Source organism: Oncorhynchus masou, chromosome 3, assembly GCF_036934945.1.
Source record: "Oncorhynchus masou masou isolate Uvic2021 chromosome 3, UVic_Omas_1.1, whole genome shotgun sequence".
In the NCBI taxonomy this organism is placed as follows: Eukaryota; Metazoa; Chordata; class Actinopteri; order Salmoniformes; family Salmonidae; genus Oncorhynchus; species Oncorhynchus masou.
The window spans coordinates 1371497-1386230 of NC_088214.1; the positions used below are offsets into that span (position 1 = coordinate 1371497).

The 14734-nt window shown below is 41.5% G+C and overlaps 1 protein-coding gene across 1 annotated transcript; it reads right to left on the reverse strand.

Annotated features, from left to right (window-relative positions):
- Nucleotides 1–21: 21 nt before the first annotated feature.
- Nucleotides 22–13932, reverse strand: LOC135518526 (collagen alpha-1(VI) chain-like). Its single transcript, XM_064943701.1, has 4 exons — nt 13659–13932; nt 6997–7126; nt 212–411; nt 22–32 (listed from the first exon to the last, which is right to left on the reverse strand). The coding sequence occupies exons 1-4, from the start codon at nt 13747–13749 to the stop codon at nt 22–24; spliced, it is 432 nt and encodes a 143-aa protein (XP_064799773.1). The 5' UTR covers nt 13750–13932.
- Nucleotides 13933–14734: the final 802 nt, after the last annotated feature.

Here is a 14734-nt window from a genome sequence, read left to right on the forward strand (position 1 = left end):
ACAGGTACTATAGAGACACCATTAGACAGGTACTATAGAGAAACCATTAGACAGGTACAATAGAGAAACCGTTAGACTGGTATTCAGATGAGGAAAGGCAGGAAAATTGTGATTAATGGGCAGGGCCAGGGGACAGTTAAGGGGTGTGGTCAGAGAGGAATGAGGGAGACATCCTGTTGAGCCTTTCTAATGACGTGCATGTGTGTATTACCTATGAGCAGCTCAGCGATGCCTCTCTTGATGGCACAGTCAGTGTGTGTTCCCTTGCCGATGTAGCTGATGCCCTTGATGTCACTGATGAGCGCCTGGCGCTCGGTGGCGATGTCACTCAGCTGGCGCACTAAGATGATCTCATCAGAGTAGTGCAGCGCTCCAGAGTTCCATGTCAGGGACCGGTCACATGGGTGGCGCCTAGCAACAACAACACACACAGAGAAAAGTTATATCACATCACTAACCACGTTACCATCAACAGTTTTTATGTGAAAAAGTCATACCTTATAAAAAAAATTTAAAAGTCACGACAGCTGGGATGGAAACAGGAAGTTTTGGAAAAATGTTAGAAATGTTGACCGATAATGTCTCTGTCGACATGGTGGAATTCTGTGTGCCTGTAAAATTATTTATGCTGGAAATGGCGCTGGAAACACCTTTTATGCGTTAAATATTGATATATTGAACACTGAAAAAAATATAAACGCAACATGCAACAATATTTTACTGAGTTACAGATCATATAAGGATATCAGTCAATTGAAATAAATCTTTTAGGCCCTAATCTATGGATTTCACATGAGTGGGAATAACAGATATGCATCTGTTTGTCACAGATACCTTCAAAACATAAGTAGGGGTGTGGATCAGAAAACCAGTCAGTATTTTTGTTGTTGTTGATTTATTTATGTTTTATTTATTCACACCAAAGAAAATAAGTGAAAGACAAAACAGATAAAAACAGGTAAAGACGGTGTGCAGGTGAGGTTGGAAGCCCAAAAGGGCTGATATGAAAAACACCACTAATATACAGTACCACCTCACCACTAACCCTCCACTATAAACACTAGACTGGTAAAACCCTCACCACTAACCCTTACCCTCCACTATAAAAACTAGACTGGTTAAACCCTCAACACTAACCCTCCACTATAAAAACTAGACTGGTAAAACCCTCACCACTAACCCTCCACTATAAACACTAGACTGGTAAAACCCTCACCACTAACCCTCCACTATAAACACTAGACTGGTAAAACCCTCACCACTAACCCTTACCCTCCACTATAAAAACTAGACTGGTTAAACCCTCACCACTAACCCTCCACTATAAAAACTAGACTGGTAAAACCCTCACCACTAACCCTCCACTATAAAAACTAGATTGGTAAAACCCTCCCGCTAACCCTCCACTATAAACACTAGATTGGTAAAACCCTCACCACTAACCCTCCACTATAAAAACTAGACTGGTTAAACCCTCACCACTAACCCTCCACTATAAAAACTAGACTGGTAAAACACTCACCACTAACCCCCCACTATAAACACTAGACTGGTAAAACCCTCACCACTAACCCTCCACTATAAACACTAGACTGGTTAAACCCTCACCACTAACCCTCCACTATAAAAACTAGACTGGTTACACCCTCACCACTAACCCTCCACTATAAACACTAGACTGGTTACACCCTCACCACTAACCCTCCACTATAAAAACTAGACTGGTAAAACCCTCACCACTAACCCTCCACTATAAAAACTAGACTGGTTAAACCCTCACCACTAACCCTCCACTATAAACACTAGACTGGTTAAACCCTCACCACTAACCCTCCACTATAAACACTAGACTGGTAAAACCCTCACCACTAACCCTTACCCTCCACTATAAAAACTAGACTGGTTAAACCCTCACCACTAACCCTCCACTATAAAAACTAGACTGGTAAAACCCTCACCACTAACCCTCCACTATAAAAACTAGACTGGTTACACCCTCACCACTAACCCTCCACTATAAAAACTAGACTGGTAAAACCCTCACCACTAACCCTCCACTATAAAAACTAGACTGGTTACACCCTCACCACTAACCCTCCACTATAAAAACTAGACTGGTAAAACCCTCACCACTAACCCTTACCCTCCACTATAAACACTAGACTGGTTAAACCCTCACCACTAACCCTCCACTATAAAAACTAGACTGGTAAAACCCTCACCACTAACCCTTACCCTCCACTATAAACACTAGACTGGTTAAACCTCACCACTAACCCTCTGCTATAAAAACTAGACTGGTAAAACCCTCACCACTAACCCTCCACTATAAAAACTAGACTGGTAAAAGATCCTGTGTGGCTCAGTCGGTAGAGCATGGCGCTTGCAACGCCAAGCGTCGTGGGTTCGATTCCCGCTGGGGCCACCCATATGTAAAAAGTAGTGGCCCCAGCCGACTTGTAAGTCGCTTTGGACAAAAGCGTCTGCTAAATGGGATATATTATTATTATTATTTATTATATATAAAACCTCACCACTAACCCTCCACTATAAAAACTAGACTGGTTAAACCCTCACCACTAACCCTTGCCCTCCACTATAAACACTAGACTGGTAAAACCCTCACCACTAACCCTCCACTATAAAAACTAGACTGGTTAAACCCTCACCACCAACCCTCCACTATAAAAACTAGACTGGTAAAACCCTCACCACTAACCCTCCACTATAAAAACTAGACTGGTTAAACCCTCACCACTAACCCTCCACTATAAACACTAGACTGGTTAAATCCTCACCACTAACCCTCCACTATAAACACTAGACTGGTAAAACCCTCACCACTAACCCTTACCCTCCACTATAAAAACTAGACTGGTTAAACCCTCACCACTAACCCTCCACTATAAAAACTAGACTGGTAAAAAACCCTCACCACTAACCCTCCACTATAAAAACTAGACTGGTTAAACCCTCACCACTAACCCTTGCCCTCCACTATAAACACTAGACTGGTAAAACCCTCACCACTAACCTTCCACTATAAAAACTAGACCACTAACCCTTACCCTCCACTATAAAAACTAGACTGGTTAAACCCTCACCACTAACCCTCCACTATAAAAACTAGACTGGTAAAACCCTCACCACTAACCCTCCACTATAAAAATTAGACTGGTTAAACCCTCACCACTAACCCTTGCCCTCCACTATAAACACTAGACTGGTTAAACACTCACCACTAACCCTCCACTATAAAAACTAGACTGGTAAAACCCTCACCACTAACCCTTACCCTCCACTATAAACACTAGACTGGTTAAACCCTCACCACTAACCCTCCACTATAAACACTAGACTGGTTAAACCCTCACCACTAACCCTTACCCTCCACTATAAACACTAGACTGGTTAGACCCTCACCACTAACCCTCCAGTATAAACACTAGACTGGTTAAACCCTCACCACTAACAACACTAGACTGGTTAAACCCTCACCACTAACCCTCCACTATAAAAACTAGTCTGGTAAAACCCTCACCACTAACCCTTACCCTCCACTATAAACACTAGACTGGTAAAACCCTCACCACTAACCCTCTGCTATAAAAACTAGACTGGTATTGAACACTGTGACACACCACAGGACATCTTGGCCCTGGTAGATGCACAGCCATTTTCATAAACACATTGAGATGAGATAGTTCTAGATGAGATACATAGAGATGAGATAGTTGTAGATGAGAAACATTGAGATGAGATAGTTTTAGATGAGATACATAGAGATGATATAGTTGTAGATGAGATCCATAGAGATGAGATAGTTGTAGATGAGATACATAGAGATGAGATAGTTGTAGATGAGATACATTTAGATGAGATACATAGAGATGAGATAGTTGTAGATGAGATACATTGAGATGAGATAGTTGTAGATGAGATACATAGAGATGAGATACATAGAGATGAGATCGTTGTAGATGAGATACATTGAGATGAGATAGTTGTAGATGAGATAGTTGTAGATGAGATACACAGAGATGAGATACATTGAGATGAGATAGTTGTAGATGAGATACATCGAGATGAGATACATAGAGATGAGATACATAGAGATGAGATAGTTGTAGATGAGATACATCGAGATGAGATACATAGAGATGAGATACATTGAGATGAGATAGTTGTAGATGAGATAGTTGTAGATGAGATACATAGAGATGAGATACATTGAGATGAGATAGTTGTAGATGAGATACATAGAGATGAGATCGTTGTAGATGAGATACATAGAGATGAGATAGTTCGAGATGAGATACATAGAGATGAGATAGTTGTAGATGAGATACATTGAGATGAGATAGTTGTAGATGAGATACATAGAGATGAGATCGTTGTAGATGAGATACATTGAGATGAGATAGTTGTAGATGAGATACATAGAGATGAGATACATAGAGATGAGATCGTTGTAGATGAGATACATTGAGATGAGATAGTTGTAGATGAGATAGTTGTAGATGAGATACATAGAGATGAGATACATAGAGATGAGATAGCTGTAGATGAGATACACAGAGATGAGATACATTGAGATGAGATAGTTGTAGATGAGATACATCGAGATGAGATAGTTGTAGATGAGATAGTTGTAGATGAGATACATAGAGATGAGATACATAGAGATGAGATAGCTGTAGATGAGATACACAGAGATGAGATACATTGAGATGAGATAGTTGTAGATGAGATACATCGAGATGAGATAGTTGTAGATGAGATAGTTGTAGATGAGATACATAGAGATGAGATACATAGAGATGAGATAGCTGTAGATGAGATACACAGAGATGAGATACATTGAGATGAGATAGTTGTAGATGAGATACATCGAGATGAGATAGTTGTAGATGAGATACATAGAGATGAGATAGTTCGAGATGAGATACATAGAGATGAGATAGTTGTAGATGAGATAGTTGTAGATGAGATACATAGAGATGAGATACATAGAGATGAGATAGTTGTAGATGAGATACATAGAGATAAGATAGTTGTAGATGACATACATTGAGATGAGATAGTTGTAGATGAGATACATAGAGATGAGATACATAGAGATGAGATACATAGAGATGAGATAGTTGTAGATGAGATACATTGAGATGAGATAGTTGTAGATGAGATACATAGAGATGAGATAGTTGTAGATGAGATACATAGAGATGAGATACATAGAGATGAGATAGTTGTAGATGAGATACATAGAGATGAGATACATAGAGATGAGATAGTTGTAGATGAGATACATTGAGATGAGATAGTTGTAGATGCCTTTTTCTTATTCAAAAGTTGATTGATGATTTTCCAAGTTGGCTTTAAATTATTTAAGAATTCTGGGAATGTGTTAGTAAAATATATTTTTGGGGATATCTGATGTAAGTGAGTAAATTTGTTCTTATACTTTTTGTAATTGGCAGAATTCAGTGGAGAGGGATTGGTGAGAAACATTTTATACAACTGTTAAGTATTTTTTGAGACTGGTTGTAAACCACGGTTTCCTGAACCCTTCAGCTGCTCTTCTACGTGTTTTAACTAAGGGAAAATAATGGTGAAATACAGAATTGAAAGATGTGAGGAAAAGTCTGGTAAGCAGTCTCTACATCAGCCTGATTATAAACATTTTCCCATGAAATATCCCCAATCAACATTTTAAAGCGCTCACAATTACTTAAATAGTTAAATATTCTACATTTAATGCTACTAATCATTCCCATCTGTTGATTTCCAGCTGCCAAAGAGAAGTGGAAGGTTGGAAAGTGGTCAGAAATGCCTACCTGCATTAGCCACATTACTCAAAGAATTTGTACAAATATTATCAATAAGGGTGTCAGATGAACATCACTCTGTGGGCTGATAGATGAGGGGACACAGACAGATGGAGTATAACGGATTCAGTCTGTGGGCTGATAGATGAGGGGACACAGATAGATGGAGTATAACGGATTCAGTCTGTGGGCTGATAGATGAGGGGACACAGACAGATGGAGTATAACGGATTCAGTCTGTGGGATGATAGATGGAGTATAACGGATTCACTCTGTGGGCTGATAGATGGAGTATAACGGATTCAGTCTGTGGGCTGATAGATGGAGTATAACGGATTCAGTCTGTGGGCTGATAGATGGAGTATAACGGATTCACTCTGTGGGCTGATAGATGGAGTATAACGGATTCAGTCTGTGGGCTGATAGATGAGGGGACACAGACAGATGGAGTATAACGGATTCACTCTGTGGGCTGATAGATGAGGGGACACAGACAGATGGAGTATAACGGATTCACTCTGTGGGCTTATAGATGAGGGGACACAGACAGATGGAGTATAACGGATTCAGTCTGTGGGCTGATAGATGAGGGGACACAGATAGGGGACATAGATAGACGGATTCAGAAAGTCAGATGTCAGTGAGTGGTTCGAGGAGAAACACCGTTTTTTGTTGCATATGGAACATTTATGGGATTTTTATTTCCTCTCATGAAACATGTTTCGTCTATATTTTTGTGCAATACAGTAACCGTCAAATGGAAGTAAACTTGGAGTCATGAGATGCTATGGTGTGTGTGGTCCTCACACTACGACTCTGAAAACCGTTTTTAAAGGCCACAGATGAAATAAGTGATGATGAACTTCCCAGGGTGAGGAAAAGGCATGGAGATCTTCATGCTCCCTTCCAGTAACTCTCTAGGGTCTTATTCTGGTGAACTGATGACTTGACTAAGAGCTTTCACATTACCACAGCAACAACACTGACTAGCTGAACTATTTCCACGTGAGGGGATCCTGGGCCTTAAGCAGCACAGCCATGAGACAACCATAAAGTACTGTTCTGTAATGGACAGCCAGGGTGTGTGTTACATCCTGTGTGTGTGTGGGGGGTGTGTGTCTTTCATCTCTGAGCTCCATGAGGAAGCGTTCCTGTGTGTGTATCTTACATCTCCTTGAGCTCCATGATGAAGCGTTCAGTAAAGCTCTTGATCTGGTCAATGTAGAAGTTGGGAGGTTTGGCCCTCAGAGCAACACTCTCAGACGTGTCCAGAACAAAGAACAGGTCCACCGGACACTCTGAACACACACACACACACACACACACACACACACACACACACACACACACACACACACACACACGGAAACATGAACACATGACATATCTGTATACACATAGAACAGAAACAGTAAACAGAGCATTCAGAGAGTATTCAGACCCCATGTGTTTATGTTTACAGCGCATTCAGAGAGTATTCAGACCCCATGTGTTGATGTTTACAGAGCATTCAGAGAGTATTCAGACCCCATGTGTTGATGTTTACAGAGCATTCAGAGAGTATTCAGACCCCATGTGTTTATGTTTACAGCGCATTCAGAGAGTATTCAGACCCCATGTGTTGATGTTTACAGAGCATTCAGAGAGTATTCAGACCCCATGTGTTGATGTTTACAGAGCATTCAGAGAGTATTCAGACCCCATGTGTTGATGTTTACAGAGCATTCAGAGAGTATTCAGACCCCATGTGTTGATGTTTACAGCGCATTCAGAGAGTATTCAGACCCCATGTGTTGATGTTTACAGTGCATTCAGAGAGTATTCAGACCCCATGTGTTTATGTTTACAGCGCATTCAGAGAGTATTCAGACCCCATGTGTTGATGTTTACAGAGCATTCAGAGAGTATTCAGACCCCATGTGTTGATGTTTACAGTGCATTCAGAGAGTATTCAGACCCCATGTGTTTATGTTTACAGCACATTCAGAGAGTATTCAGACCCCATGTGTTGATGTTTACAGAGCATTCAGAGAGTATTCAGACCCCATGTGTTGATGTTTACAGAGCATTCAGAGAGTATTCAGACCCCATGTGTTGATGTTTACAGAGCATTCAGAGAGTATTCAGACCCCATGTGTTGATGTTTACAGAGCATTCAGAGAGTATTCAGACCCCATGTGTTGATGTTTACAGAGCATTCAGAGAGTATTCAGACCCCATGTGTTGATGTTTACAGAGCATTCAGAGAGTATTCAGACCCCATGTGTTGATGTTTACAGAGCATTCAGAGAGTATTCAGACCCCATGTGTTGATGTTTACAGAGCATTCAGAGAGTATTCAGACCCCATGTGTTGATGTTTACAGAGCATTCAGAGAGTATTCAGACCCCATGTGTTGATGTTTACAGAGCATTCAGAGAGTATTCAGACCCCATGTGTTGATGTTTACAGAGCATTCAGAGATTCAGACCCCATGTGTTGATGTTTACAGAGCATTCAGAGAGTATTCCCCCCATGTGTTTATGTTTACAGCGCATTCAGAGAGTATTCAGACCCCATGTGTTGATGTTTACAGAGCATTCAGAGAGTATTCAGACCCCATGTGTTTATGTTTACAGAGCATTCAGAGAGTATTCAGACCCCTTCCCCTTTATCCACATTTTGTTGCATTACAGACTTATTCTAAAATGGATTCAATAAATGTTTTTGCTCATCAATCTACACACAATACCCCATAATGACAAAGAGAAAACAGGTTTTTAGACATTCTTGCAAATAAAAATAAAAAACTGAAATACCTATTTACATAGTATTCAGACCCTTTGCTATGAGACTTAAAATTGAGCTCAGGTGCATCCTGTTTCCATTGATCATCCATGAGATGTTTCTACAACTTGATTGGAGGTGAATTCAATTGATTGGACATGATTTGGAAAGGCACACACCTGTCTATAAAAGGTCCCACACTTGACAGTACATATCGGAGCAAAAACCAAGCCATGAGGTCAAAGGAATTATCCATATAGCTCTGAGACAGGATTGTGTCGAGGCACAGATCTGGGGAAGGGCACCAAAACATTTCTGCAGCATTGAAGGTCCCCAAGAACACAGTGGCCTCCATCATTCTTAAATGGAAGAAGTGTGGAACCACCAAGACTCTTCCTAGAGCTGGACGTCTGGCCAAACCGAGCAATCGGGGAGAAGGGCCTTGGTCAGAGGGGTCACAAAGAACAATGGTCAGTTCCTCTGTGGAACCTTGCAGAAGGACAACTATCTCTGCAGCTCTCCACCAATCAGGCCTTTATGGTAGAGTGGCCAGACGGAAGCCACTCAGTAAAAGGCACATGACAGCCCGCTTGGAGTTTGCCAAAAGGCACCGAAAGGACTCTCAGACCATGAGAAAGAAGATTATCTGGTCTGGTGAAACCAAGGTTGAACTCTTTGGCCTGAACGCCAATTATCACGTCTGGTGGAAACCTGGCACCATTCCTACGGTGAAGCATGGTGGTGGCAGAAACATGCTGTGGGGATGTTTTTCAGCGGCAGGGACTGGGAGACTAATCAGGATCGAGGGAAAGATGAACAGATCAAAGTACAGAGAGATCCTTGATGAAAACCTGCTCCAGAGCGCTCAGGACTTCAGACTGGGGTGAAGGTTCACCTTCCAACAGGACAATGACACTAAGTACACAGCCAAGACAATACAGGAGTGGCTTCAGGACAAGTCTCTGAATGTCCTTGAATGGCCCAGCCAGAGACCGGACTTGAATCCGATCGAGCATCTCTGAAGAGACCAGATACAGGTGTGCCAAGCTTGTAGCGTAATACCCAAGAAGACTCGAGGCTGTAATCGCTGCCAAAGATGCTTCAGCAAAGAACTGAGTAAAGAGTCTGAATATGGGGTATTGTGTGTAGATTTATGAGGAAAAAAACAATTGAATCAATTTTAGAATATCGCTGTAACGAAAAAAAATGTGGAAAATGTCAAGGGGTCTGAATACTTTCTGAATGCACTGTACATCATCACATCATCATCGTAACATTGTCATATCGTTAATGTCACATCGTCACAATCGTCATATATCACATCGTCATCTTCGCATCGTTAACATCACATCGTTACCGTCACATTGTCACATCGTCATTGTCACATCTTTACATTGTCACATCGTCACTCATTCAATGGGAAGTAGTCCTTGTGAAAACCCCACCTCTGCAACCAAATGTGACGAAACTGGCTTAAAATGTCTTACATTTACAAAAAAGCTAAAATAAAGACAAAGTAAAAAACTGTTGTATAATGATGTTTTATAGAACCAATTAAATCAATCACAGTGTGATGTCATAGTCATGTTCCCTCTAAGATGCGCGCGGGCGCTGGACTGCAGAAGAAATATCAGCCAGTGCAGAGAAGCACGAGATTGAGCTTCACTCATTTTGCTAGTTTTCCCCCTGAGTTAACACTATCAACGTTTCGCTCTACTGTGGGAATTGGAATCGAATCATTGCAATATTATCCACTTTCAATGTAACATACCGAAACAAAACAAACTATGCAAGACTTAGTATGCAAAAATGGCGCTAGAAGAAATGGCTGCAGTTTTAAAGGGCATCCAACCAATTGTGCTATTGTGTGATTTCTTCGCGTTATTTGTAACCTATTTTGTATATAATGTTTCTGCAACCGAATCTTACGGCAAAAAAAGAGCTTCTGGCTATCAGGACAGCGATCACTCACCTCGGATTAGACAAAGAGCTTCTGGATATCAGGACAGAGATCACTCACCTCGGATTAGACAAAGAGCTTCTGGATATCAGGACAGAGATCACTCACCTCGGATTAGACAAAGAGCTTCTGGATATCAGGACAGCGATCACTCAACTCGGATTAGACAAAGAGTTTCTAGATATCAAGACAGCGATCACTCACCTCGGATTAGACAAAGAGCTTCTGGATATCAGGACAGCGATCACTCACTTCGGATTAGACAAAGAGCTTCTGGATATCAGGACAGCGATCACTCACTTCGGATTAGACAAAGAGCTTCTGGATATCATGACAGCGATCACTCATCCCGGATTAGACAAAGATTTTTCTTAAATTAGCAAGATACACAAGACATTCTCCAAACACCAGACAGGGCCATCATCCCCATTATTTGGGGTTGAGATCTGGAGACTGGCTAGGCCACTCCAGGACCTTGAAATGCTTCTTACGAAGCCACTCCTTCATTGCGCGGGCGGTGTGTTTGGGATCATTGTCATGCTGAAAGACCCAGCCACGTTTCATCTTCAATGCCCTTGCTGATGGAAGGAGGATTTCACTCAAAATCTCACGATACATGGCCCCATTCATTCATTGCTTTACACGGATCAGTCGTCCTGGTCCCTTTGCATAAAAACAGCCCCAAAGCATGATGTTTCCACCCCCATGCTTCACAGTAGGTATGGTGTTCTTTGGATGCAACTCAGCATTCTTTGTCCTCCAAACCCGACAAGTTGAGTTTTTACCAAAAGTTATATTTTGGTGTCATCTGACCATATGACATTCTCCCAATCTTCTTCTGGATCATCCAAATGCTCTCTAGCAAACTTCAGACGGGCCTGGACATGTACTGGCTTAAGCAGGGGGACACGTCTGGCACTGCAGGATTTGAGTCCCTGGCGGCGTAGTGTGTTACTGATGGTAGACTTTCCTACTTTGGTCCCAGGTCTCTGCAGGTCATTCACTAGGTCCCCCGTGTGGTTCTGGGATTTTTGCTCACCGTTCTTGTGATCATTTAGACCCCACAGGGTGAGATCTTGCGTGGAGCCCCAGATCGAGGAGATTATCAGTGTACTTGTATGTCTTCCATTTCCTAATAATTGCTCCTACAGTTGATTTCTTCAAACCAAGCTGCTTACCTATTGCAGATTCAGTCTTCCCAGCCTGATGCCGGTCTACAAATTTGTTTCTGGTGTCCTTTGACAGCTCTTTGGTCTTAGTGACTATTTGAGGTTGTGGACAGGTGTCTTTGATAACAAGATCAAACACGTGCCATTAATACAGGTAACTAGTGGAGGACAGAGGAGCCTCTTAAAGAAGAAGTTACAGGTCTGTGAGAGCCAGAAATCTTGCTTGTTTGTAGGTGACCAAATACTTATTTTCCACCATAATTTGCAAATAAATTCATTAAAAATCCTACAATGTGATTTTCTGTTTTTTTTCTCATTTTGTCTGTCATAGTTGAAGTGTACGTATGATGACAATTACAGGCCTCTCTCATCTTTTTAAGTGGGAGAACTTGCACAATTGGTGGCTGACTAAATACTTTTTGCCCCACTGTATCCATAATCACTTTAACCATATCTACATGCACATACTACCGCAATCAGCCTGACTAACCGGTGTCTGTATGTAGCCTCGCTACTGTATGTCGCCTCGCTACTGTATAAAGCCTGTCTTTTTACTGTTGTTTTTATTTTTGTACCTACCTATTGTTCAACTTATACCTTTTTTTGCACTACTGGTTAGAGCCTATAAGTAAGCATTTCACTGTGAGGTCTACTACACCTGTTGTATTCAGCATTTCACTGTAAGGTCTACTACACCTGTTGTATTCAGCATTTCACTGTGAGGTCTACTACACCTGTTGTATTCAGCATTTCACTGTAAGGTCTACTACACCTGTTGTATTCAGCATTTCACTGTGAGGTCTACTACACCTGTTGTATTCAGCATTTCACTGTAAGGTCTACACCTGTTGTATTTGGCGCAGGTGAGAAATAAACTTTGATTTGATTTGAGTTGAACTGTGCAAGAAATGTTGTTGTAGGCAGAGCACATTGGAATACTGCATTGACAGGCATGACTCAAGCCTGTACTCTACACAGACTGGTGCGCCATAACCAATCAGAGCACTCAAGCCCTTCATGATTTTCCTCAAAAGTCTCATGGAATGTAGGCCTACATTGAACACCTCACATTGGTTGCTACTGTAGGCTGAATGACAGAACAGCTATTTCCATGTTAACATGTTATGGGATCCATTTTTCTCCATGGTTTTTGATGGTAGGCCACTCTGGTAGACCTACATTATGATCAAATAGCCACAGTTGCCTACTTGGTCACTGTTATAACTGTAACTTAGCGGGTACAGCCTCAGTGATCACAGTAAACCACTGTTAAAACTGTCACTTAGCGGGTACAGCCTCAGTGATCACAGTTAACCACTGTTATAACTGTCACTTAGCGGGTACAGCCTCAGTGAACATTGATCATAGGCAAGTCCTACATGTTAAATCTTCATTGACTTTCCTATGGTTTCCATTTCAAAAAGCAACATTGATTGATTGGTTGAAAGATTTAATGATTGATTGATTAGCAATTAAGTGGCCCCTAACACTGATCTAAAGCCAGTTTCAATCCCCAGACACCCTAGTGGTAGGTTAGGATGTGGGAGGGTTCGCTGATCCTAGATCTGTGCATAGGACAACTCCCTCTCTAAGCATCTGCAGCTGTGATAGCTAGGTAGACAGTAGCCTACCTACAACAGGACCAACGACCAGACCAGCTAGTTTATGCCAGGCATTAGCTATGATTTTAGCATCGTATATCTTACTAAACCTGCTTTAGCTCTGACATAGGCTATAGCTAACTTCCATCTAAACATCTGGCCAAGACACAGATACCCCGTTTTCTCTCTCTGTGGCTTTTAACTTGTTTCTCAACCCCAAAGAGCTTGCTTGGGTCCGTCTTAATGACATAACATACACAGACAGATAATACTGGTCAACCCGGAACATAAGTCTGTTTTTTTATATCTAGAAACATTAACTTTATTAACTCACCCCAGAACTTGGGTCTGTCGGTCTGCTGTGCGAGCGCCACGGCAAACATCGCACCGACGCACAGAACGGAGAGAACTCCACGAGCCTCCATGGCTGTTTATTCGGTTAACACTAAACTTTCAAACCCAAATCACCCCAAACCGTCTCCAACCCGAACCTCCGTACTGAACTTCAGAAGATGGATGAAACCGGAGCTCTGTCAATGTTCTAATTCCGTTAGTCGGTTACAACCCCTGAGCCAACCCGGGAGCGCGCATTGGACGGAACGCCTTGAGAAGAGGAGGAGTGGAATTCACGGATAAATAATCTGAAGATTTCTGTTGAATTCTGAAAACTGTAACTAGCCAGTAATAGCTGCAAAACTGCCCATCTTCCTAAGAAACACACTATTCTTACAGGAACCATGGGACCTTGCTATGGCTTTGTATTAGTGAGATCTTCTCCCATTGTTCTGTTTAGGGGGCCTCATGGGGTAAACATCTGGAAAAAGCAAAGTCAAGTTCAACTCTAGTATTCTGTGTTCTTTGATTCCTTAGTTACAGATTAAACATGATTCCTACATGATTCCTTAGTTCTTAGTTACAGATTAAACGTGATTCCATGGTTACAGATGAAACATGATTCCTTAGTTAAAATCAAATCAAATCAAATTTTATTTGTCACATACACATGGTTAGCAGATATTAATGCGAGTGTAGCGAAATGCTTATGCTTCTAGTTCCGACAATGCAGTAATAACCAACAAGTAATCTAACTAACAATTCCTAAACTACTGTCTTATACACAGTGTAAGGGGATAAAGAATATGTACATAAGGATATATGAATGAGTGATGGTACAGAGCAGCATAGGCAAGATACAGTAGATGGTATCGAGTACAGTATATACATATGAGATGAGTATGTAAACAAAGTGGCTTAGTTAAAGTGGCTAGTGATACATGTATTACATAAGGATGTAGTCGATTATATTTACATAATTTCCCATCAATTCCCATTATTAAAGTGGCTGGAGTTGAGTCAGTGTCAGTGTGTTGGCAGCAGCCACTCAATGTTAGTGGTGGCTGTTTAACAGTC